The following is a 26,573-nucleotide window of genomic DNA, read 5'->3' on the forward strand; positions in this document are numbered from 1 at the left end:
CGACGCAAAGGAACCCGGCTGGAACGCGAGCGCGCATATGACGGCCGTGCGCCATCGTCCCCCTTACTTGTCCACAGGTGTGCCCGGGGAGAAGGGGGAGAGGGGAAACCCTGGCACGGGAACACGTGGACCCCCAGGACCTCCCGGCCCGCCAGGTGAGAACGACGGCCCCGGACTTACTTCACCAGCGGATAGACCATGGCCAATTTATAACATTGAAATATTCGAGCGAACACATGACAGCATAGAAATAGCAGCAACACTTCATGTGCACATGCTCGTATTCCTGCCAGTAGACGAATCTTCTCCCCCATGCTCATGCCTCCCGATGACCCCTGAACCCTAACCCCTGTCCCTCGCCATTCCTTCCCTGCCCCCCCCCGTCCGACGGCCGCAGGTGTCGAGGGCATCGGCCGCGAGGGCAGCATGGGCCCGGTGGGGCCTTCCGGGCAGCGGGGCCGGGACGGAATGCCCGGCACGAGGGGTCAGTCGGGGCCGCCGGGCCCGCCCGGCTACTGCGACCCGTCACAGTGCGGCGGGGGCGGCGGCGGCGGCGGGGGCTACGGCGTGGCCGGTAAGATTAATTGCTGCCAGTGGTGGCGGAGGAGGCGGTGGTGGCCCCAACAGGACATCGTAGCTCATCGGATTCCTCCAGGCTAAATAAAAGATCGTGGCTCTGAGCCTGCCGTGCGTTGCTGCGCCGCCTGCTCTTCCGCTGCCTCTCCGGTAGAGGGAGAGAGTGGGTGAGGCTATTGGCGCTACCATGGCGGACTATTGTTTGCGCCGAAAAACACGTGGCTCATCGCCCTTCTTTTTGAAGCCAGCCAAGTTTCTGAAACATCGGTAGCGTCTCCATGAACGGGCTCTCAGTCGACACTATTATGTCCCGTTGGTAATATCAGATGTGGTGGGGGCAGAGGGGGGGCAAGATGGGGGGGAGGGGTAGACAGGTGACCAGATTTTATTCCTCACATCAGAGGCCATGCCAGCCACGCCACACCTCCACTGTGTAACGTACGCATGTAAATGTTTTAACTATTCGTGTGTATATTTGTCCCCGTGTACTAATCCTGCGTGCACAATTTATCGGTCCCGTGGGAGCGATCCTACCACTCGTCCAAGAGCGATTCGCGTCCCCTAAATCCTCCTCAAGAAGGTAAAGGCTCAGCCCTGCAGCTACCCCACTTACGCCGATGCTGGAGGGAAAGGCCTCCACTAGCGGGAGCCTTAGAGAGCCGCCCTCTACGGGAAACTGCTGCGGCGTAACGGTTCATGGCAGTTGACACAATGGGGAGGTTCCTTAAATCACCCCCCCCCCCACACATCGCCTGTCTGCCCAGCTGTATGAATGGGTTCACCGTGATTGCGCAATGGGCAGGTCGTGCAGAATGGGGTAAAGCGTGGGTGCTCCCACTCCTTCAGATACATCCGGCCAGCGTGAAAGAGTAGACCAAGATACCCTGTGAAGGTCGCTCTCCAAAGCTCCCCCCCCCCCTCATGGAGGGCCCATCTGCCACCAACGACTTGAGCAAAGCATTTACAGCGCTGCACCTTTATCACCACCGAACCCCACCCACCCATATTCCACAGGTGGATACGACCGACGGACGGAATCTGGGGAGCCAGAAGCCCCGGCGTTTCCCGTCACCGGCTACAACCCTTACAGCCCGTACGGCCAGCCAGAGCCCTACCAGCCGGAGCCGTATCAGCCGGAGTCGTACCAGCCGGAGTCGTACGGAGCCGACACATATGGCTCGCAGGCCTACAGTGAGTGACCCAGTTCGAGGTCCAAACCGCAGCGCGCAAAGCATTTCCCCAGAATTGCTTGGCCAGAGCACAAAGCTGCTGCAGTGTGCATCAGTTGTTTGCGCCACGGTGCCATGTGGAGGCGGAGGAAGAGGAGAAAATCTCGTGATCGAGGCAGTGAGGTTGATTATAAGCGTCGGGCAATCGCGTTAATATTGCCCTTGGTTCCGGCAACTTCTCTCGACACAGGGTGGCTGAGAAGCCTGGGTTCGAATCCACGTTTTGGCAGTCTGCGATTAAACAATGTGCTCCGGGGTTCGTGGGTTTGTCGTTTCAAGCTTGTCACCGACGGAAATAATCTCGTATGCCGGCGCTCGTCGACCGGCAGGTCGCGTGTGGTGGGGTAAAGCGTGGGTACCCCCGCCTCTTCCAAGACAGTCTGGCCAGCATGGAAGAGTAGGCCAAAACACCCCTCTTGTAGCCAGCAGCAGGCCCAGCTGCTCCCAGATGGGGGCCCAGTAGTGCTGATGGGGTTGGGAGGGGGGGGGGACACTGTTAGGGTGAGAAAATAAAACCGTGACGGAGGAGTGTGAGCTTGGATGGGTGGGGAGTGGGGGCGGCGAAGGGACATTTGGTAGTACAGGGCCCTCCCACCCACACCCCTGGGCGAGTAGTGGCATGAGCGATTGCGGGGGGCTAAACGTTCACCGGCTTAATCCGTTCACTCTCTCAACAGACAGCAGAGCGGTGGGTGGCGGCGGCGGCGGCGGCGGTGGTGGTGGCGGCGGTAGCAGCAGCAGCAGCAGCAGCCGCGTCACCAGCTTCACCCGAACGGACGGGTTCGAAGATGGCGATGGTGGCGGAGGTGGCGGTGGCAGCAGTAGCCGGGAGACGGTCATCTCGCGCACCGTGGTGCAGCCGCGCACCTACGTGTCGTCGAGCGTGCGCCGATTCCAGGTGCTCGAGGATGGCACTGAGGAGGAGCTGGAGGGAGACGAAGAGGAGGAGTTCTTCGAGGATTCGAGACCCCCCCGCGGTTGAGGAGTTGGGTGGGAAATTGGCGTCCGTGCTGTGCGGGGAGGATAGAGGAAAACCACAAGGGGAACCCGGAGTACAATGTGGCTTGGGAAGTTTGGAATCGGTGTTCATTTTGATGACAGAATTCGTGATGGAGATATTCAGCAATAAGTGTTATTTTTAGTTTGGCTACAAGTGGACAAAACGGGGCCCCAGCTGCCCAGCCAGAGACCTAAGCGTGACTACGATGAGATGGCATTGACTCGTTGGAATACAAATGCAGATTGAAATAATTCGGCATAGTTATTCGAGACTACAGTGGACTTGTTGGCTTACCTGCAATATCGTAGGGGGGTGATAAAATGAATGGCATGCTCATTTAAAATGGACAATACTTTTTTCAGAAGCGTGCGTTTAGAGTATTTGCCTGCTATACATTTCCACGTCATAAGCCACTCCGTTGAGCTATCGTTTGTGGCCAAGGTCGCTTTTGTAGAAGAGCTACATTGCTCAGTGGGGCCTTACCCGGCAAAACAAGAATTGTTTAGTAATAGCTTAGTTTTATTTTGACCACTGTAGTCAACTAAACTCGGAGAATGACTCGGCGAAGCCCGTCACCGTGTAACTAACGCTTCACCAAACTTCCACAGCTTGTCGTCGACTTGGCTAAGACTACGGTTGCAATATAAAACATGCCGACTAGATTAACGCGGGGCGGAATAGAGCGCGGGGGGGAAATGAATATAAATATATTTTTAGAAAAAATCCTAGGGGCCAACGCTTGTTGAGATTTCGTTCAGATGCAGGCATTGTTCGGTTTGTTTTTGCTTTCGAGGTCTTTAATTGAATGGCAATTAAAAGTGAACGATGGCAATTTAGCAACGCCTCTCCGATCCTCCGCACTGCCGCGAGATGCCTGTTTGCACGGTACATGGTTTCAACTTCACCGTTTCATTTCCTCGCCGTTTCCTCGTGGGATTGAGGATTTTTTTTGGGGGGGGAGGGGGGTGACGTAAGCGAAGGAAGTGAGATTTATTTAAAACAAAGGGTATTGCAAGGATATTTAACACGTCATAGATGAGTAGTTTTTCTACCTGCTAAAGCTGTAGTGGTTGTTGTCAGGTTTTGCCCCATAAGGGTATCGGTGTGAGCGGTGGTTTACTTAAGAGGGAATCTGATGGCGAGACACTTTGAGGACATATGATCGTGGCTTTAACTAACCAGGAGCCAACAGCTACGCTAATTGGCCTTTTTCAGTTTTGTGGATTTTATTTTTTATCTGTCTCGTCTCAAGCATGAGCAACTTTCCCTGCTGCCAGTATTTAACTAATGCAATCCTTAGCTAAGTTTCGACCCTGGGTTGTTTCATTTCGTTTGGCAGTTTCTGGACCGAAGACTTCATCCCAAACGTATGGATGCATTTAAGGCTTCACCACCACTTGAATATGGCTTTGTTATTCAATGTGCTTTCATCTTACTTTGCGCAGTTGGTTGGACGTATGTACACTCTCAAGCAGTCTTACTCACGACCTCTGATCAGCCTCGGGGGGGGGGGGGTGCCTGCATGTTCAGTTTTAGTGGCTTGCTCCTTGAAGTTCTCAACGCATTCGCCGCGTTCCCGGCCAGTTCCAAATGTTTATTGCACCCGCGCACGCAAGCTCAGCAACGCGACTTGTTTACAAAGATGCTAGAAATTCCTCCCCTCCCCTTTTGTACCGATGCAAAAACTTGGTATAATAAATCGTTAGTCACAAAGACTGCGTGCAAAATTTATTCCTGGGGTTGTCTCTCTCTCTCTCTCCGTCTCCTTTTAGCTGGAGGAAAATAAAAGTCCCTCAAAGTAATTCGGTGAATTGAAACTCTCTGTACCACACGTGGCATCGTAAGACGGGCTGGAGCGGGGGTATGGAGCGGCTGTGTAGCGGTTCACGCCACAGCGTTGTGAACACGGTAACAACCAACATTTGTTGTCGCGATTGTATTCGTCAATCCGCGTGACTTCCCACTGCGAAGCAGGCAAAAATTCTCCCGAAATGATCTTCCAGTCCTCCTTCCCCTCAGGTTGCTCACGTTCCCCAGTGACCTCCGAACTCCGTGATGTGCTCTTACTGCCGTCGCCTCTCCCCCCCCCCCCGTCTCCTTCGCTTGCCTCCGCTCGGTATTTTATTTTATCCATTGGTAGCGGGCAAATATCCGAGGACTTGCGGGGGCTACGTGGTGGGGGCAACAGTGGAGTGCAGAACAATAAATGGGCTGCACTCCTAAGCCGCCCCCCCCACCCCCCACCTTCACCAACCCACTGACCATCGTGGTGAAATATGGTCGAACAACCCTTATGACCGACTTGGCATGGGGAGGCCTTTATCCAGCAATGAATGCACGAAGGGCTGCACGTTAGGAGTATTATTGCTATCCCACTCCCTTTAAGCTCAAATTTAACAGCTGGATCCGAAGGTTGTATGTAGTTATTTTTTACCACGCATGTTAAATGTGTAAGGAAATACTGTGCAGGGTATACCGTCCATTTATATGTGCAACTTACAAAAACACGGCTCTGATTCAGCTGGCACCTGATGGTATATGGATATAATTAATACATACGTGACACACAAACCCTTTACGATTTAAGGGATATAATTCATGTTTTTTTTTAAGGATTATCTTTAAAAAAACACACATGAAGCCGCCATTAAACTCACATGCACACCGTTGTGACAATCTCCCTCAAGAATTGCAAAAACATTTTTTGGAGCAAAACCACTTTCTGGGGCACAGTGAGCGGGGGAGAGCAGGACAGAGAACAGGAGAGAGAGAGCAAATTCATCTTGAACTCATGAAGAAAAAATGCACTGATTAAACAGAAAGTGCCCCGCAACTCTTTGCCAACATGAACATTTCATCTGAGCTGTGGTCAACGAGATGGCAGAAGTGACAGATATACCGCATGGGCGCAACGGAAGGCGTTTGCGTGCGTGCGTGTCCGGTACTGGGGAGACAAAGGCGGTCGGGCGTGGTCCTGGCCACCCACCCCCTCGTGTGCTGTTCTGACCTTCATAGGTGCTTGCTAACACCACTTGCCCCGACAGTCTGTTGAAGCTATACGAGGGATGTTTGTCTTAGTTCCCAGCGGTTAGTCATCTGCTCTATGACCCTACAACCCAAATATGATTTGTAGCCAAGACTAATAAGTGGCGAGCGACATCTGAACCGGATACTGGGCCTCCCCTCGGACGACTCGCCTTCAAATGAGTACTTGGTGTGATGTGTAAACATTGGCATTGGGGAAACAAAGGTGGCCAGTCATCGTGATGGCCACACCATAACCCTCTTGTACGCCACGCTGGCCTCCATAGGCGTTCACTAACGGCACTTGCCCTATCATTGTTTTGTTTTTGTTGTGTGCGTGTGTGCACCCTTATGCGTGTGTGTGTGTACGAGTAACAGAATAAACAATCTGTTCAGCTAACGTGGGGGGTGGTGGGGGGGGGATCTTTGTCTTTGTGTGTAAGTGGGATTGACGGATTCGTCACACAGCCCAGCGTGTGCCTTGCTTCTGTACTTGAAGTCAACGTGGCCCGGAACTTGCATCTCCCAGTTTACTTCCACAAAAAGTCCTTCGGCCTTGAACGATAAAAAAAAAGACAGCAAAAAACAACCCAGAAATGTTAGAAATTAAACAGAACATTTCGTACTCTGGGCTATAAGTCACCACCGGAACGTGCAAGCATTCTTCTGCCTTTATATCGCAATGCCAGGCACGTCCAGATGAGCAATGCACACCCAGGCAGTCTAATGAACATGGCTATCCGCAGTGCTATCACGCCGTGCCCCAATTTGTGCTACTGTGCCATCGGCGTATTGTCACGAGTCAAGGAAATTTCCATTTGGAACTCCGCAGCTAGCGGTGGATGCCCCTGTGTCACCGTTAGAGAACGGCACGGAGAGATGGCATTACAGAACTACTTCTGACGTCACTTCAATCAGGCCTCTCTATCCACACTAAAACCCACTTTGAGTGCTAGATTTGTGCCAAAAAGGTGCCATGTGTTAACAAAAAATTACGAACTTGACTTAACTATACCCTGCAGCGAGCATTGATTGCATCTCAAATTTCAACGAGAGCTGGAATTTGAGCAAATTACATGAAACCCAAATTTCATGTGATGCTTCCTCCATGTCGTCATCGGTGACTGGGAATTACAATTTCCTCCCACATGACACTCAACAAGGAACTGGCCAAACATTCCCATGCAAGATTCCCCTGAAGCAGTCTTGAGACTCGGTCAGGGTCAGGATCCCCCTTGGTACAGTGCATTAAGCAGAAACAACACATCGAACTTTAAAGGTATTATGATGAGCGAACAAAGAGACGGTGACATCAACGCGTGGCGATAGCCGCTCCACCTGTGCTGCTGCTTACGGGGTCCAGACGCGTGGGAAAGCCTCGACGTCCTCCTTGCTGTACTGCCTGAGCGTGCGCGGAGGCACCCGCGGCTGCTCCAGCTCCTGCACCAGGTTCTTGCGGATGTCCTCGGGAATGTCCTGCAGCAACCAAAACAAAGATGCCACGTGTAGCCTACACAGCCTGCTGGGGTCAAGTGCTGTTAGCGAGCACAATGTTAAGACCAGAACGGCGCGCGACGGGCGGTGTGCTGCCAACACAACGCCCGACCGGCCGACAGCCTTTGTTTCTCCAGCACTGATGTTTACGCCTCACACCAGGTACTTGTTTTAAAGCTGAATCAACCTCGGGGTGGCCCAGGACCGGTTCAGGCAACCATTAAGTAAAAACATTTCAGAGCGCAGAACACAAATCAGAAATGGGAGACATTGGGACCTATGTTAGTCATGGTTGGGAATCGAACTCGGGTCGCCGGGTTTACAGAGCATTGCACGAGCCGCTGCACCACTGCGCTTCCCACCATCTTTGTCCTGCAACATAGACAAAGATCCCCCGTGTAGCCTTAACAGACTGTTGGGGCAAGTGCTGTTAACGAGCACCTAGAAAGGCTGGAATGGCACACGAGGGGGTTGGTGGCCAGCACCACGTCCGGCCGCCTTGATCTCCGTAGTGGCAATGTTTACACAGCGCATCAGGTACTCATTTGAGGCCGAGTCGACCTGGGGAGGCCCAGGACTAGCTCAGATAATCGTCACCGGTGTTGGCCATGAGCGGGAATCGAACTCGGGTTGCCGGGTTCGTAGCGCAGCGTGCTAGCCTCTACTACACTACCGCTCTCCACCGTCTTTGTCCTGAAACAGAAGCCATGTTTGCGCACACGATCACGCACACCTGTTAACGAGTGGGCTCCGATGATGTGTTGGCTACAACCAAACCTCACTCGACCGGCTGCATTGAACACATTTTATTTATATGTGTATTAAAAAAATTGCACCAAGTATGTCACTTAAAGGAGGTTTTTAACACCAAGGGTGGAGCACGCATGGTAGTAGCAGTAAACGAGTGACGAGGAAGCGACAACGTTGGTGAGGGTGAGTGGCGTAAGTGGCCGGAGTCGTAGGACTCGGTCAAGCGGAGTAAGACAGGGGCCCCCACCGCGGGACTAACAAAACTGTTCCAAGCTTAACCGAGTTAAAATTACTTTAAGGAGATTTACACAGCAGGACGTAGATTTATCGCATTACCCGCAAGGATTGGGAACATTTATTTCGTTTGGGAATATGATTTTAGAATGCGTGCTCTTCACGCAGCTGTTCATGTCCCTTGCCGAAACACATATTTATGGGTCCCTTAATGACCTTCGCTTCAACGCTCAATGCTGTTTGTCCTTTAAAATGAATGGCATCCAAGCCACTTGCATCTCCTTTCAAGATTCGATTTAAATTCACGGCATTATTGAAGGAAGATGCAAACCAAACGAGCAACTACCTTGTAGCTACACAGATAGGCTGTGCGTCCCAGGCTGTGCCACGAGTTTGAAGTTCGATTCATGAGAAAGGAACATAAAAAGTTCAAAGTAACTCTGGGGAACTCCAGGTGATGTCACTGGTGTGACTGCGATATTTTTTAATAATTCACTGCATTGTGCAGGTCACTAAAGTGCAAATGAAAGTCACTTTTAAAAGTGTTCATTCTCATTCACGATGCCTCCAATGTATCAGAGAGCCTGGGGCACCACAGGCTAGGTACGTATCTACATGTTATTTTATTTGAGTTGCACCTTCCTAGAAGAGACAAGCGAGCTTTGGGGTTCTTAAACGCCAGTCCCATGTGCCCTTCCTCCTCTACAGTCTGTCGTGTTATGTTAACTCATTTTCTCCCGTCAAATGGAAACCAAATGTGTAAATATTGCATGAATACAACACCCTAATGATTATCACCAGCCTTGACCTGTTAATTGCTGGGCAAAGGCCTCCCGAAGACATCGCCATCTCGTGGTCTAGTGTTGCCCACTCACTTGAAGTTCTTACAACGCATTTTTTTTATTCGGATCGTGCCCACGCGATGAAGCGTCCTGACTGGAAACTCTCGCAGAGCGGGGCATCACCACACAAGTTCGAGAACGTCCCGCGGAAGAAAGACATCGATGCACCCAGGGGACTTCCGCGGCACCGGCCGTGCTTTGAAAGATTGTGGCGATAGTGACCAGGCCATCGACGACACCGTATGTATGTTGAATTTCTTTCGCACAGGACATAACCGACCGTGCTAATCGGAGGTGTGTTGTGATGAACCGCTGTGAAATACACAAATAATGAATCTGTGCAGGGACATTTGCTGCTTCACATCCAGCCGCAAAGGAAGAGCGAGCCAGCAGAGCCAGCACAGTGGGCAAAATTCGACCCACGTCCACGCCGCCTCGTTTATCAAGAAAGGAAATCCCGTTCGCGGCACTCACGGCGTCCGGGAAGAGATGGATCCTCATCATCTGGGTCTTCCGGAGCAAGTTACTGGGCAGCATTCCATACACAGCCAGCCGTACAATCTGCAAGTAAAAGAAAGCGTTACAACTGGGGAAAAACCTGAGGCTTTACCGCCTCATTTGGAAGTGGCCCAATCGGGAACAAAATAGCGTGTAAAATACCCCCAGATTCTGCCTTAGGAGACCGGGTGATGTAGTCGCACGTTTGATACGTACTGCAGTCGGGTCCTTCTTGTGGAGGTCTTTTGCAATCACTTGTTTGAATCCACCGGCATACCTGTTCATTAAACCAACACAAGTGGTTATTATCGTCCGACACGCTCAATCCACTGCTGGATGAAGGTCTACCCAACCCCGCCCCCAGCCACCGACACCTGCCATGGTCTCACGATGAAACGATCCACTCAAGACCTGCACAAAAGCAGATTTTCGTTGCTCCATCTCTGCGTTGGACGTGCTGTCACGCTCGTTCCCATAGTTATAATCGACCACCAACCAACGGCGTGAATGATATCTTTAACTCGTGTATGTTATCTCTAATCCGTGCGTTCTTCTGTCTCGCAATGTAACAAGTGGGTATGGTGTTTGATTTAACAGCCATTGTATTGCTGTTTGAGGTAGGTGACTACAATCAATGAGAGTCTATAGTTTGTCATGTTTAAAATGGTAATAAGGAATATTAATCCGGAATGGCCCATAAGCCGGTTGATTCAAAGTTACTTGCTGTCAGCTACTTAAAAACGTTGCGTGTTTTTTTTTTTTCTGAGCCAGCAAGGCGGCCGTGTATACAGGAGCTCATCCCAGGATCAACTTTCAGTCCTCAAAGTAGAAGGCGGAATGTTCCTGCCCTCTCTCCAAGTCAGGTCACGCACTCTCCGAAAAAAAAGAAAACTCCCGCTTTGGAAAGAAAAGAAGATTTTTGTTGAAGATTTTTTTTTTTTACGACGCATAACTCACCCCGCTGTACGGCATTTGGTGCTTGAGTTATCAACGGAATAACAAACATATTTCTTTTAAACCAGTAAAATATATAGTGAAGTGCCCAAACTGGACTTTATTGAGGAGGAAAGAATGAAGTCATACGGCTGAGGGTGGGACAATCGGTCCTCGTAAATTCCACCTGCTACTCGGCAGTAGGACAGAGATGGGGAACATTTGGGATCAGAAAAGGACAAATACCGATGGCGAGCTACCAAACGTGAAAGCACACAACTTGGCGCTATACAATAATGACGTGCAAAACAACATGCGTGAGCGTAAAGAAGGGGCTCTTGCTGGGAGAGAAGTGACTGAGCGCACACAAATATTCCACCACCCCCCCCCCCCCCCCCCCCCGAGTACCCGATCAGTGGCAGCCAAGATGCTCACAGAGACAAATTACGAGTAACCTGCTGGTTCGTATTGTAGTAGCCCAACTTCATATGGCCGCGGACCAAATTAAATCAAGTCACGGGCCGTAGATTCCCCACCCCTGGCGTGGCGACCTCGCCCAAAGCAACGGCACGTCCCGTTGAAGAGAATGCGAGGCAACCTCCTCTAGCTCCTACCCCGGCGCTCCTCACCGTACCCGGAGTGGCTGCTGTACACCTTCTGGTCCCATTTGTTGCCGGAGAATGCGATGTGCCTCGTGTTGATCACCACCACATGGTCCCCACAGTCATCTTTTGGGGGGTGGGAAGGGGGTGGGGGGGTGACGAGGGGGGGGGGAGCAAAGCACCGATAGCTCAGTCAACAAGGGGGATTGGACGTCCAGGTTGAGTTGCGTAACGTGGGCAGGTATGTGCCCGTTAACTTCCCTCTTCGTTGAGCCACACGCAAGAGAAGCCGGCCTATTATCCGTATGGCAACAACACATTGGATTAAGTGCCACAATTTTAGTGACTGGTTTTTAGGACCATGTCATTCACCTAGGGTTGTTAATCGATCGGCAATTTTTCTACAATGACTTTTGGAATTATCGATTCCAATAGCCAGCGATGGAAATCAATATTCACAAACCAGTTTAATATCAATGAATGGTTGAGCCGATTGGCAAGACAGCGGCGGTCATCGTAAGGCACCAGCGGCAGGGCTCGTCGGACACGGCGTGATGAGTTCACACCGACTCAAATTATGCACAAAGATCGAGACAAACATCTCCCCCATATAACCTTAACCGACTGTTCGGGCAAGTGCACGCACACATAGCCACACCAAGGGCTGAAGTAACATTTAGAGTTCGATGTGTGGCATGCAACGAATACTCACGCCAAAAAAAAACTGAAATTAACAACCCTCGTGTAATCTACACCATGTTCAACAACCCATATCACAGGACGCAACATTTCTCTTCCTTCATTTTTTCCTCGCACTGTTTGACTTGGAAGCTCCCTCCCACAGTCTCATTTACTAGGTTCTTGTAACTCTTCCCGTCATTCAAGAAACATGTTCGTTCTTATACATATATATTTTTAATCACTAATGCCCTTAAGTTTCTAGCTGCTTTACATTATAGGCCTTTGGTTATGTGTTGGGAGATCGTGATTAAACCAAAAGAATTGGAGTGTAAACTATGGTCGGCAAAACACTATGATGATAAATACATTATATCTCAGTTTATAACCAGAGTGATGGAACCAGTGATAAATTTAAAAAGTTAAAAATCTTTGCGTTTAAAATAGGCTTTACAATGTTATACTAACATATCAAATAGTAAAATGTATAACCTAAACAGGCTTCACTTTGGCAGCGAATGGAAAAAATCCACCTACCGCTCCCTTTGAAAAAAAATAAACTGGCTCCACTCTCTTAAATAAAACATTCTGCTGGAGCAATTTTTTTGTAATCTAGACCATGTGTTGGACTGAAGCCAGTGGCAAGAGAGAGAAAAACACAAGGACCCTTCCATACGCAATCAAGCCTGGCAAGGCTTAGCGAGCAGTCATACGTTTTCAAAAATTATTCATGCCTTGGGAAAGACGTAAAAGCGTGTTAACGCCAGAAACGAATCAGTCCCCGCCCACCTAACCGCCCCCCCCCCCCCCCCCCAAAAAAATAGTCGTTTAAAGCTACGAGCCTTCTCTTTTTCACATGTCCCAGAATGACATTATTTTATGATTGCGCTCACAACTTTGGCGAGCTTTTGCACGGACCGAGGACGCCACCTTGCGTCTCGAAGTAAAATCGCAACAACTGCGGCTTATTGAGGAGCACAATAACGTGTTACACGCCATCGATTCATCCGATTGACGTCTATTCTTTTACCTCGCGATACTTGTATCACGCGTGTAAGATGGGCATGTTAAAGGTAATGGTTTTACGTGTTCCCTTGCAGCCTCTAGAGGCCGCTACATTCGTACATATGTTGAACTTCTTCTTCACCATACGTAGCCAACCGTGCTAATCGGAGGTGCGACCCATAATGGTGACGATTCATCTAATTGCGGAGGGGATGAATCATTATACCCATACTGTGTGCACCGGACCGTGATTTTAAAGTCTATTTCCATTCATGTGCTTTTAAATGTATGTTGTACAGGCCGGGGCACACAACCTAGGTGCGTTGCAACAAGGGATATTTTTTGTGGATTGCGTCGCTCTTCAAACGCTCAGCTTGATGATGAGTCGTGGTCACTTCACTGTGTTCCTACTACAAGCAGGAAATTATTCCATGTGCACCAACGGAGATGGAGCGGAGGCCAGAGGTCGCAAATGGGTTTTGATTCCTTACCTGTACCCGGCCGCACCAGGGTCGCAAATGGGTACCCGTACCCGCACCTGGCCAGGTACGGGTACCCGTTCCCTACCCGTACCCTACCCGAAATGAGTGACAAACGGTTACTCACCAGTGACTCACGGCCTACCCGTACCCGGCCGCACCAGGGTCGCAAACGGGTACCCGTACCTGTACCCGGCCGGGTACGGGTAGCCGGGTATCGGGTAGGGTACGGGTATCGGGTACCCGGTTGCGACCTCTGGCGGAGGCGCAGCGACCCGCGCAGCGCACAACGAATCTGCTCGATTCCCAGCCGCGTTTAACATCGGTACGTAGTGACATCGGAACACGCGCTGCAGAGCCCTTCCGTCCACCATCCGCACACTGAACAGCGTGGTAAAATACATAACAAAGGCTCAGTCCTTTGTTATGTAGACTAGCCGTAGTTTCAGCCGCACCAACCTTACCATGATAATAAAAATGGGGCCTGTCCTGACTCCTCCCCCCTCAACCAGTATATATACGGGGTTGGATCTCTTGGAATTTCTCTCATTTACTTGATACAGCAAGTGTGCTGTGACGGTTCCACCTGAAGACGGAAGCTTGTGTTGCCTCCGAAACGTCGTGATTTTTATTTTATTTTTATTTTACTTTTATTAATTTACATTTTTTACCTACGTGACTTTACCGAAAAAACCCAAGACTAGAGTCAAGCAACTGCCAAGACTAACACCATGCGGTGGGAGGCCCTCATCGAGCAGTGGATTTACAGAACGGGCCGTACATGTGCATGGCTTTTGAGGGGCTGCGAGTCTTACTCAAGGCATGGTAGATGGGCTTGTTTTGTCCCTTGAGGTGCATGGCACACAGCTTGGCCACTTTGCCCGGCGGCTGGAGACGGGCGTCCAGCAGATACCACATCCGCGAAAACGTGCCCCATTGCTACAGCGGCGGCAGCAGCAGCAGCAGAATAGACAAGGTGGACCGAACAGAGGAGGCATGGGGCAGAGCGAACCCAAGACAAGGGGTCAGGGAGACAGGGAAGGGGGCAAGGGGATGGGGGAACAAGGATACACGGGAACGAGGAGACGGGGCGATGAGAAAATAGAAAATGAGAGGGCAAAAAAAATGAAAAGGATGAGGAGGCAAGGAGATGTGGACAGATGGGGTGAAGGGAGAGGGAAAAAGAGACAGCGGGACAAGGAGACAAGAGGGTAAAAGGCACAAATACACCATGGTTAGCACGGATGCAAGGTTACCATACCCAATAAGTAGGTAAGTTGACATAAATGCGTGCATTGTAATTCATGACAAACTGACGTTCATATCTCAATGACATAACACCGAGTTGGGGAATCGAAAGAGGTTCAAACTTGCGTTGGGCAAGCGCAGGGCACGCAGCCTCGGCAAGTATCGACATGACGTGAGATATTAGTTTTCCGTGTTACATCTACCTTTCGCATTTTGCTCCTCCTCTGCCAGCTGAGTGCATTGGACATCGTCATTATACTGGTAGGAACCTCCTGGTTACACCAGCCCACATGGGATTATTGTGTCCGTCGTGCAGGGAGGGGCTGGGTGGGGCTGGGTGGGGAGGGGCTGGGTGGGGAGGTTGGGGGTGGGAGGGGTGGGGCTGGGTGGGGAGGGGCTGGTCACCCCGTGGTGCCCTTATACAACTCAACGTTTAACCTACTCACGCCGGCTTGTGCCCGCCCTCACAGTCGGCCATATTTGCGGAATACACCACGCCGCCGTTGACCCTGGCCATTGACCGAGCAACCCAACGTTCCTACCAGCTCCATACGCAGGAATGTGTTTCGCCACGGCCGTGGAAGGTTGCCTTCATCCAGCAGTGGATCGCGCATGGTCACGGCGGCCAGGCAAGGACGTCCGCACGATGTAGAACCCCCGTAATGTTCTTGTACAGGGAAATTGAGCTATAAGGTCCATGCGGCGTAGCAGCCTTTTCAATAGGGGCAACAACAAAACCACGTGTGTCTATTTGTCTGCGTTTCTCCCTTGTGACGGGACATTGCCGGACGAACGTTGAGCTTTACAAGGGCAACCGATGAGGTCTGAATCGCTCCGTAATAAGGTAGGGGTGCACTGATAAGAGGGTTGAACAGGTATGTACGTAGATCGGAGGTTTGCTGGGTCAATCCAATAATAATGATCGCATTTACACTATGAGACCTCCTTTACCAGTGGCAAAATATAGTAGTAGGTTTTTACCCTTTAAACTGGTACAAAACTGACACCTTTATACAAGGCATCATGTTTGCAATAACCACAACACAAGTAGTCAAAATGCAAACAAAAAGAAACAACTCTGATGATAATAATATGCACTGTCCTTGAAGTTGATTGGTCCACACCCGAGACAGCTTTTCTTAGAGCCTAGTCTCCATTGGTGTTGGACCAGATGACACCAAAAGGCGTACAACTCATTCCCTCTCACCTGCGCTACGCGGCTGCAAGTCGACATCCTTGGAGGCGTTTATCCGCGCGTTGTAGGGGGGTGTCTCCGGTGGCCGAGTCAGGAGGAGGTCAAAGCGCAAACGAACGCTCGGGAAAGAAAAAACACTCGCAAGTTCCCTCGTGAGCCCGCTTGTAACTGTTGTGGATTCGCTCTCCAAACACAACAACCGGCGTTGCTGTACGATAGGCAACGTCCTGTTTACGTGGCAAACCCCTAATGATATTTACGCGATCTAACCGCCCCCCCCAAACAAGAGAGAACCTGTGCTATGGGTGATATTGGTCGCGAAAGCCGAAACGAAATGTGTTAAACTGCTGCCCTCAAAGATCCACAAAGTCACAGCGGCGCACGTGGCTTTCATTCCACAGAGCGGATAAGCGGCGGCGGAGCTAACGCCGCGCTCTGATTGGTCGACGGTGGCGACGCTTTAAAAAAAATGCGATCACGTGCTCGAGTAGACCAATCGTAGTGCGGGGATTGGAGTCGTGCTCTATCCGAGTTGTGAAATGTAATGCAGAGGTGACGGCGAGCTGCGTTATTTTATTGTGGCTGCACGAAGGTGGGGGGGAGAATGAAATCTTAATATTTGCACTGTTAGATCGGAATATAAACAATGTACAACCGCTTGTTGAATAAGTGTCGCGGGAGAATAAACCGATTGATAACTACGTGTTCGTCTTCACAAAACGTCTGCTCGTTTCACAAAGCGTATGATGATAATTTCGTTGCGAAGAGCAACTTGCAGCATTGGCGATTCGGTTGTCGCGTATTCAGCCATTAAACTTGATCTCGTCTGTTGCGCCACTGGCCGAGAATGTTGTCAGCCGCGTCGATTCCAACGCGCGCGTGCGACTCGGCGGCCATCTTTGTAAAGGAGAGAACTGCCGCCGTTGAGCGAGAACCGCATGCGCGACGTCATCACGGCGCGCTTCCGGTTCCGTTGAAAACCGACGGCGACTTCTCCCTTAGCAAGATGGCCACCCGGTGGTGGGGGGGGGGGTGAGAGAGACGACTACGGGTACCGGACTGGTCGAGACTGGCTGGTGGGGGAGGGGGTCAAACGCCGGGAATAAAAAATCGCGTTTCCTCCGCGCTGCTCGTCGGGAGAGCGGCTTTTCGTGGTGGCGCGGGGCCGCACACAAGAGGTGCACTGCGGGCCCCGAACTCGCTCTCCCCTCTCGGCTTTTTTGTTGGAAACCCTCGCTGCGTTGTCCCTCTCGTCCCCCTCCCCGCGTGTGGGTGGTGTCCGTGCGAGAGGCCGGTGCCGTGGTCGGGAACATTGCGACGCGATGGTGGGGGAGGAAGGGGGAGGCAACGAGACTTTTCGGCCCAACCATGGCCGCTCGAGTTTGGTGGTAGTGGTGGTGGTGGCCGTAGACATTTATTTGTTGTTGCGTGTCCAAGCAGCGTGCGTCTCGTATTATTCGATGACTCGGCTTGTTTATTTAAGGAGCGGGCATGATGTGTGTGTTTGTGGATTGTTACGGCGGCCGCTGAATTGGTCGACGGCGCGTTTGACGCTGCCTCGAGAGAGAGAGAGAAGAGGGCCTTTGTGTGTTCGCGTGAAGCCACAGGCCGGCGGCTGGAACAGTGAGGCCGCATTCGCTTGCGTCGAGGCGATGATGTGGTATTAAGACCACCTATTGTGGGGCACGGGTGGCATTCCTTGCTGGTGCAACGTGAAACGACTTCGCTGATCGTCCTTCACAAAAAAAAAAACTCTGCAACTCATTGTAGCCGCAACCTCTGCCGAAGTATGAATTTCAAGTGCCTCGCTACTACGAGCAGATATATGATATACGTTGATGGTGGCGAGGTTAAAGTATAGGTATGTCATCGATGTATCATTTGTGATCACGCCTGGCAAAACAAAGGATACCTAAAGACGCGAGACTCAAAGTCTCGTTTTCAATGGAGACATGATGGGTTCCAAACTAACATGTGTACGTATACAGTATATGTACAAATCAAATGCTGATGAGGGCCTTACCATGGCGTGTGAGTGTTGAGGGTTGGGATGATATTTGACCATGTTTTACCAACCCTGATCAGTGCGGGTTGGACAAAGACGGGAGAGCATAGACGTACAGGCCAACAACTGATGATGTTGCACTGTCCACTGTTGTCCACCACTTAGCCTCGAATGGCCTTTTGACAATCTGTTAATCGCGGTGGTAACCCAGTTAAGTTCTAGCCAGGCCCCATCCTGCTTGGACAAAGGAAACTACGTGGAAAAATGAGCAAGTGCACAGGAAGTTTCGACCTCTCGTCAGAAACGTTCAATAAACAAAAATATCCAATCAAACGAATAGATAAGGGCCAAAGGTTGGCTCATTGTTTGCCTTGATGCAACCATGACAACCAACTGAGGTTTAGGCACTTGGTCGATTGGACTTGGACACGGAGCCAACTTAGAGGCTTTGGGTGTTGTGATTGCACAGGATTGAAACGGCAGTCGATGGTTAAGATGTTCAGCCGAGACTGCTATAACAATACTTGTATTCACTTTATGATGTCAATTTGTTCTTGTTAAGCACAACATTTAAAGTTGTGCCGCCTGTAATGGTTGGTGTCGTTTAGAAGGTGTATATTGAGCTGCGGTACAGTATGTAACTTAATAGCACCATTTAAAAAAAGATGCGTGCCCCTGCCAAAAATCAAATAGCATTTAAGCCCATCAAACACTCAACCACTTGGATCAATGTTTTCCAGAATTGTCAACGGCTTCAACTTCTCGGTGCATCATCAGCAGATCTTGGTCCCATTTAGATGCTGTCTGGTAGCCTGATGCTTGTTATACAGCGACTGACAGTTTTGCTTTGAGTAGCGTGCTTTCACTTCATGTCCACGATCGGTGTACTGCTTGCAGTTTGTTTGAGAAGCTCGGTGGCCCTAACGAGATGTTTGTCCTCGGCAGGTGACAGTACTCTGGCTGGGGAGCAGCATCTTCACCGTTAAAAATGGCACACAGGGAACGAGGTGGGTGAGACGACACTGGAGCTGCGTGCACGTCACAGTAAAACACAGGCAGAGCAGTGTTTAAAAGTTAAGATTTGTTTTCAAGGAGGCCAGACGGGTGCGGGGAAGAGGTCAGACCAGTGCTGAGCCGTCGCCACTGAGATTCCTGGGTTTGAGCCCACTTAATAAACTTTGGTTCTTCGTTGTAGTGAGTTAATGGTCTCTGCACGAGAAAAACATCGCAAAAATTGTTGTACTGCACTTAATTTGTCTATAATTCCAGCTTGGAAAAATGTGCATCATGCACGGCAGGTGGGAAAATACTGCTACCTACTGTGGGAACGTTAGGTCACTTTAAGGGGCTCTCAGGGGTAGTTCTGATGATCTCCACATCCCTTGGGCATTATCTAACGTGAAGGGTTGCACTGCTTGCGTGAAATCATGCTTCGTCTCATGATGGGATACCAAACACAATACGAGAAAACATCTACTGTATACCTTTGTTTATTTTATTCCACGACCTGGCTTTATCTTCCCCTGGTTTACCAATGTCGAGATATGATTCCAATATCTCGGTCACATGTTCTCATGAGTCCCATCCATCGCCATCAAAATATTTTCTTGATGACACATCGAACACTTTGTTGCCATAAACATCCTTACATTTGCCTGTATAAAAGGTTTAGTTGTTGATCTACTTTTTTCCAGATGTAGGCGACCGAGTCCATCCCATTGTGAGGGTGACTTCACTAATGTCGACCTTGGCATAGAATAGCGGTTGGCAATACACCAAGCACTGTGATGAACATTTTTTTCTGGATCTCAATGGGATCCGCAATCCACCATGAAGCTGACCAACAATTACCTGGATTTAACCTTGTCATGCCGAAGCATGAATTATTAAATGAGCAAAAGCTGGTTTATGTAATTAGATTACGTTTCTTATACAAACATTTTTTTTTCCTCTGTCCGGCCGCAATGTACTGCATATGTATACACATTGAATGGGAGGCTGTGTTTTGAAGTGGTGGCTAAATATTGTCATATTTGCTCCAGACTAATATAGCTGTATACAATACATTCAGATAACTATTAAAACAAAGCAAGCAGAGTTATAAAACGTAACAAACGCACAATTAAAGCATATATATTTGGTACTAGCCAAGCGACCTTAATGCTCGTCAATGTGACTATTTCCATCCGTACTACTTTGGCACCGTACGTACGTAGCCAACCACACTAAATACAAAAAGTTACTCTAAAGAAATGGTTATTGGCAGTAAAACACAATTAATTTCGTGAAACGCATTTCTTTAACTCGGTCATGGCTGTTTTTATCTTTTCTTGCCGAGTGGCTAGCTGTTGTTTTAAAAAGGCAATTTTTACAGCCCTTTTAGCAAAGCCCGATGGAAATTTACCTGTGAAATCAACATTGTGAGTGGTGATATGACGTTTCGGATTACCTGCATGAGCAGCCCCCAAATTAGTTACACAGTACATGGAAAGGCCTGTCATTCCGTTGGATAAGCACACATTCCTGCTCCCACTCTTAATTTAAGTTTCACTTCAGTGCCAGTCTTACCTTGGAAACTTTGGATATTTTCATCTATGTTACTGGACGACGCAAAAAGGCTGTGCCCCATTTTTTGAAACTCGTACCACAATATCCATTGACACGTCAGCACAAACTGAACCGTACACTAGCAACTTTTGGCGAAACTTTGCTAGAGTCGTGGTCGGTGAAACTAAGTAATAAAGTATAAACATAAAATACTTTTGTTATCTGTTGGTAGAAACATTTTTTAAAATCTGCATACTGGGCCGTGCTGTGTGACAGATGGCGAAGAGAAGATCTATGGTGGCTGTGAAGGTCCAGATGCTATGTACGTGAAGCTGGTTTCTTCTGACGGCCACGAGTTCATTGTGAAGAGAGATCACGCACTAACTTCCGGCACAATTAAAGCCATGCTGAGTGGCCCTGGTAAGTTACATAAGTCGCGTAAAATAGACATTTTACGTGACTAAAATGTATACATGCGACCGAGTTCAAAGATGCTTTGCAACTCGGGGAAATATGCCTATATGAAGCGTTTGAAGGGGTAGTTGTGTGTGTTTTTGTTCGAGCAAGAAAATTAGGGTAGATTTATGCAGGACTCATCCCACTTTTGTCCCCTCTGTTCACTACTTCAGCGACCGCAGATATTTCTCAAAGCCCCCCAGTAAAGTCACGTAGTTAGAAATACACTAAAACAAATCCCGACGTTTTGATCGCAACACAAGCGGTTGTCGTCAGACCTGATGACGACCGCTTGTGTTGCGATCGAAGCGTCGTGTTTTATTTCTAACTACGCGACGTTATCGAAAGTACCAAAGAGTATGGATTCCTGCAGTCACGAAAGCTTCAAATCAAGATTCCCCCCCAGTAAACCTTTGCTCAGTTGGAGGTCACTCAGTCTCCTCTGCTGCCCCTAAAGTGTGGAACTGCCTTCCCCTAGTGGTCCATGTTGGCTCCCTGTTATTATCCAAGCAAGACCTCTGCCCATAACTGACTGCCTCTATAATGTTAGTGTGCCTACTTTCCATACAGCATCTTGAGATACAGTAGCAAGTAGTCTAAATTTATGACTGAGACGACATAATGGTAGTAGTCCACTGCATGCATTTGGGGATTAACAAAGAGCTGTACGGAGAAGATGATGACACTTCATTGAAAGAGACTGATGCAGAAGTGAAGTAGGGAAGTCTTGAGCCTAGACTTGAGGGTTTCCATGGTTTCCACAGCTAAACGGAGGAAATATGTATCACAAAATATTTCTTAGGCATTCACTCTTCTGCTGTTTAGCTCTGATATTTTCAGGTTGTACCATGCATTCTTTGGCACATCCGAGAGTTCGTTGCACGTGCTTGGAACTCATTTCCTTAAGAAGCTCCCAGCACGTGGACCGAAACGTCAGACATGATTGATGCCAAACAACACGCTTTCCAACGTGAAAACGTGTTTAGAGACCTTTGCGTTTGCCGTGTTTGCTGTTGAAGATCACTTGATCAATACAATGCCAGCAACGTAATGTTCCGTAGGCGTGCGTCATTAATCTTTGCCTGTTTTGTTTGTTATCCGCGGTAGGCCAGTTCGCAGAGAACGAAACAAACGAGGTGAACTTCCGCGAGATCCCCTCGCACGTCCTCTCCAAAGTATGCATGTATTTCACTTACAAGGTGCGCTACACAAACAGCTCGACGGAGATACCCGAGTTCCCCATCGCTCCCGAGATCGCTCTGGAGCTGCTGATGGCCGCCAACTTCTTGGATTGCTAGACGCGCTTTGACCCGCACGGGGCGCTGTCCGTCGCTCCATCGCTACGGCGCCGGTTTAATTTTTTGTTGTGTTTACCACAGGATTGTTTTTCACTGCAGTATTTAACCTCCACACTGGGTTTTTGTTTGTATCTGTTATTAATCTGGCAGTGGCAGCGTGGAATTGAGCTGCGTATATAATACAGTTGTTGTGAAAACCAAACTTTGAAATGTCTTCTCCTGGCACATTTCAGCACTGTAGTTACTCGGGTAACATACGACACATTTAATGTCATTTTAAAACATTTAGCATCGCAAGTAATGTCACGTGCATTTGAGTTTATCAGTTTAGGAGATGGCTGTTGATTTTTTTCAGTCATGGTAGGAGTGGCACAGAATGTTATTTATAATAGATTGAAATATATATTAAAATGTAAAAAAACATTGCGTGTGGGTGTAGCTATGAAAATTTCAAAGTTTGGTGATAAGAACAACTGTTTTTATTTAGTTTTGCCTTCAGTCAAGCAATAGTTATCTCCTGAAAGGAACTGATTTAATTTTTAGTTTCAGTGGTTAAAGAGTTTTCTTTAGGTCATTGTTGATTTTTTTTCCACTAGGTCGTTGAAGCTCATTGTTTTATAATCGCTTTGTAATTCTGGAGTCAATGTGTACACAACAAAGTCCCCCGCTTTGCCTAGTTTAAAATTACTGAGGAATGCATGAACGTGTAACAACTGGACGCGATCGCCTCACTGACCCTGCTAATAAAAGCACTCGGTTAAAATTTGTGACAGATCCCCTTTCCCGCTGCACGCCAGATGGGCACGCGCATCTCGTGTTTGCCTGAGACCGCAACCGAATTTGATATAGGCACTTGTATGCACCCAAAGAAATCCTCTGGATTTCTGAGAAATCCTGATGCTTTGGTATGTTTTTGGGAAAAGTCTTGTGGGAAGAAACCTGAGCACCCAGAGACAATCCTCCCAATATGAAGGGATCAGGTCAAATGTCAGTTATCTCACATGAAATGGGTGTTGGCAGCGCGCTCATGTTGTGTACACGCCTGAGCCGGTGGTGAACATTTTGCATGTCTATGGTGAGGGGGGAAATATATCCGTGAAAGAAAAGGGGTAACGTTCTGATGCCTGTTGGGTACCACTTTGTTTCCCACTTTTCCCTGTAGGTGGAAGTCTTGTGCACATAATTGCCAATGACCTATCCACCAAGCCTGTCTCATATTAAAGTGCTGCATTATAGGAACATTTCACATCCAACATTGCCAAAGTGTGCAAATAGGAAGGGCCTATGTATATTTGGCAGACTTTATTGGGAACAAGTCTGGCAATGCCCAAACATGCATCTCAATGTAAATTGCAGTTTTCTGATACTGCATTGGCAGTAGGGCATATACACACATGCATCAATAACACTTCCCGGAAGCAGAAAAGTTCTAAAAAGTTGACATTTTGAGCAATGATCCTTTTCTGCTGTGAAGAAGGGAGCATTCCCCAAAACGGCATATGTTGTATAATTTTTCCTCTTTCGGTGAGTGCTATTGAGGAATTTTAATGTAATGTGCTTTTTGCGCATCATAAAAGCAGTCTTGTTCCCGGATTGCACCACAGGAATGAGAGTGAATTAAAATGTGCGCAACAAGGGTCAAAGCGATGGAAGTTTGTGGTCACATTTTTTTGGGCTCCGTGCACAACACTTGCCATTTAAGTATGGGGCCACCCATTTAGTACGTACGCATGGAGGGGGGGGTCTACTGACAAGGGAACGCACGCATAGGAAGGGGGGGGGGGGTGAAGCCTCGATAATGTGTCTACATTGGTCTTCAAATGAGCTACAGTTCAGTTTCTTCAGCTGTCAGACCAGTACTACCGGGAGAAGTGGGACTGGGAGAGATGTCACTTGTATGTCACCGTGCCCCTGACTGCAGCTATCACGCAGCTCCGTAAAATGTGGCCAAGGTACGCATCTTCATTCTTTAATGCAGCCGGCGGTGGACTATCTGTTTGCTTAAACACGTTAATATTATAATCCTTGATCGTTTCTGCGTGGATTAAATATCGGCCGGTGTCTAGAATTGGGGGGGCGGGGGGTAAAAAGTATGCGTGCGTGCAGGGAGGGGGGTCAAGTTGTTACAGATTCTTGCCGACATACTGAATGGATGGCCCCTGCGTTTGTCTGATTAGGGGTGAAGAGATACATCGGTCCATCGAATAATGAATCTTCAGCTCAATACGTACATCGGTGTTTTTACTTGGTATATTATAAATGGGTTCACATCACCCCTACATCCGCTGGAGACACTGCTATTGACTAATTAAAAATAACGATCATAGAATCGCATCCCTAATCAAATTACACGTGGCGTCATGTTGACAATGGCACCTCGAGTGCTCTTAGCAGCGCAAAAACAAGACAGAAACCTGTAAAATGACAGGGCGCTTTCATGTTAGTGAATGCCAGTTAAGCAACACGAGGCTTGGCAGCAAAGCCTGTAATCCATTGGCTAAGCCTGTTTTTGTCCCAATCATTTGTGTTCGGACATTTACTCACACAAGCATGCTTGACACTGGCAACGTAAAAAGTGTGTTTAAGAAACTCCACTTAGCCTTGATTGGCAACAGCAAAATTTAACACTTGGAGTGAATGAATGCAGTGATCTGCTTAATGCTGATAGCCGTTGTCACACTCGTAAATTATATTTTCTCGAGACTCACACAAGGCTATAATTGATCCAATCTTGTTAAGGACGAGGTCTAACACACTGACCGTTTCGTCTCATCCATACTGTGTTCCACCACCACACTGCAGGTCAAATGACTTCTGCTTATTCCCTCCCATCGTCACTTATTACATTCTTCGAAAACCTTTCACGATTTCAAGAAACGTACTTTCAGTTTTTTTCGGTAAGTCACGTATGTAAAAATAAAAATAATTAATAAAAATTATAGAAATATTAATAGAAGTAAAATAATAAATCACGACATTTCGGAGGCAACACAAGCTAAACGTCTCCGAAACGTGATTTATTATTTCATTTATATTATTATTTATATTATTTTTACCTACGTCACTTTACCGAAAAAACCTAAGAGTATGAATCCTTGCAGTCACGAAAGCTTCAAATCTAGAATTCAAGAAACGTGTCAACTGGTGTCTATTTCAACTTATTTGCTGCCGACAGCTTGGTGTTTTGGGCCTTTCATAATACTAAGAAACTCATTCTATGAATCTAGATTTGAATAATAATTACATGATAATGTTGGTAAAGTCACGTAGATAGAATAAAAAATAATAACAATACAATAGCCCTGCCCACATCGCTTATGACCCTTGGGCTACACCCATCTCAAACCTCTAACATCCTGCCTCATCAGCTCTCGCTATTTTTTCACCTATGACCCTTGGGCTACACCCATCTCAAACCTCTATAACATCCTGCCTCATCAGCTCTCGCTATTTTTTCACCTGATGACTATTGCTTCTGTTGCAATCGAAACGTCGTGATTTTTTTTTTCTATCTACGTGGCTTTCCCAAAAGACCCAAAGAATATGAAAATAAAGTGAATAAAAATATCACGACGTTTCGATCGCAACACAAGCGGTCATCATCAGGAACAGGGAGGTTAGCCTCTGAAGGCAAGCTGTTTATAAAGGTTTAAAGATGGTTGGGGCAGCTAATGTTAATGGAGGAGAGGGCTCCGACACCAGCAGTAGGTCTACACCAATCAAAGCATTGCTCCTCGCTCCACACACCCACACTGCTGACGGTTGAGGTTGACAAGCAAACAAATCAAGTCATGACCCACAAGGTGCAATACTTTGATTGGTGTAGACCTGCTAGTGTCGGAGCCCTCTCCTACATTAAGATTAGCTGCCCTGCCCATCTCTAAACCTTTATAAGCAGCTTGCCCTCAGAGGCTAACCTCCCTGTTCCTGATGACGACCGCTTGTGTTGCGATCGAAACGTCGTGATATTTTTATTCACTTTATTTTTCTTATTTTTTTGATATTTTTTCTATCTACGTGACTTTACCGAAAGAACCGTAGAATATGAATTTTTAAGTAAACTAATAAACTCAGTTTTATAAAGCGCCTTTAAAATCGGTAATCTCAAAGCGCTTTTATTCTGTCCTCAGCAACCAATATATATAAAACTATTTGAGCCCAGCATCGTGAGTAAATGTATTCAAAAAAATTCCAGAAACATTTGTTGGGAAACGTTTTCAATCAGCATGTGCGTGATCACATGATTGATGCCTTGGGCTCGTGGGAGTTTCTCGATCCTGATTGGCCGAAAACCAAATGTTTCTCGATGGAGAAATATAATTAAACATGAAAACGGATTTCCCCATGTATGCTAGGCATTATAATACACTGTTCGAGTGGCAAGATGTTTAAACGCTATGCAACTTCATATCATGTGCCCAAACTCAATGCGTCTCGATTAAGTGTGACATTATTTGGCCCGCCTCGCTATTTGATGAAT

The 26,573-nt window shown here is 48.2% G+C and overlaps 3 protein-coding genes across 5 annotated transcripts in view; 2 read left to right on the forward strand and 1 right to left on the reverse strand.

The window, feature by feature from the left end:
• LOC133349121 (collagen alpha-1(XIV) chain-like) overlaps positions 1-4,518 on the forward strand; it is a 96,490-nt gene extending 91,972 nt beyond the window's left edge. For all 3 annotated transcript variants that reach the window (XM_061562325.1, XM_061562323.1, XM_061562326.1), the window contains exons 53-56: positions 78-155; positions 398-574; positions 1,591-1,767; positions 2,483-4,518. In XM_061562325.1, the coding sequence (XP_061418309.1) occupies positions 78-155; positions 398-574; positions 1,591-1,767; positions 2,483-2,787 (737 nt within the window). In that variant the 3' untranslated portion in view covers positions 2,788-4,518. The remainder of the gene's footprint in view (positions 1-77; positions 156-397; positions 575-1,590; positions 1,768-2,482) is intronic.
• A 753-nt stretch (positions 4,519-5,271) lies between these two features.
• On the reverse strand, positions 5,272-16,623 carry MRPL13 (mitochondrial ribosomal protein L13). Its single transcript, XM_061562379.1, has 7 exons — positions 15,800-16,623; positions 14,160-14,283; positions 11,215-11,308; positions 9,864-9,924; positions 9,624-9,710; positions 7,184-7,305; positions 5,272-6,384 (listed from the first exon to the last, which is right to left on the reverse strand). The coding sequence occupies exons 1-7, from the start codon at positions 15,824-15,826 to the stop codon at positions 6,360-6,362; spliced, it is 540 nt and encodes a 179-aa protein (XP_061418363.1). The 5' UTR covers positions 15,827-16,623; the 3' UTR covers positions 5,272-6,359.
• A 249-nt stretch (positions 16,624-16,872) lies between these two features.
• ELOC (elongin C) lies at positions 16,873-23,740 on the forward strand. Its single transcript, XM_061562384.1, has 4 exons — positions 16,873-16,965; positions 18,738-18,799; positions 20,616-20,759; positions 21,903-23,740. Exons 2-4 carry the CDS (start codon positions 18,781-18,783, stop codon positions 22,091-22,093), a joined length of 354 nt encoding a protein of 117 aa, XP_061418368.1. The 5' UTR covers positions 16,873-16,965; positions 18,738-18,780; the 3' UTR covers positions 22,094-23,740.
• The last annotated feature ends 2,833 nt before the right edge of the window (positions 23,741-26,573 follow it).

Source organism: Lethenteron reissneri, chromosome 29 (genome assembly GCF_015708825.2).
Source record: "Lethenteron reissneri isolate LAM-NWPU_2019-01 chromosome 29, ASM1570882v1, whole genome shotgun sequence".
NCBI classification, from domain to species: Eukaryota; Metazoa; Chordata; class Hyperoartia; order Petromyzontiformes; family Petromyzontidae; genus Lethenteron; species Lethenteron reissneri.

Coding starts and splice junctions, on each gene's coding strand:
- MRPL13 (XM_061562379.1), bottom strand. CDS start 15,826: ATGTCGACTTGCAGCCGCGTAGCGCAG. Junction 14,284..15,799: donor CTTGCAGCCGCGTAGCGCAG/GTGAGAGGGAAT, acceptor CCGCCGCTGTAG/CAATGGGGCACGTTTTCGCG. Junction 9,925..11,214: donor GTGTACAGCAGCCACTCCGG/GTACGGTGAGGA, acceptor TTTAATGAACAG/GTATGCCGGTGGATTCAAAC.
- ELOC (XM_061562384.1), top strand. Junction 20,760..21,902: donor AGCCATGCTGAGTGGCCCTG/GTAAGTTACATA, acceptor TATCCGCGGTAG/GCCAGTTCGCAGAGAACGAA.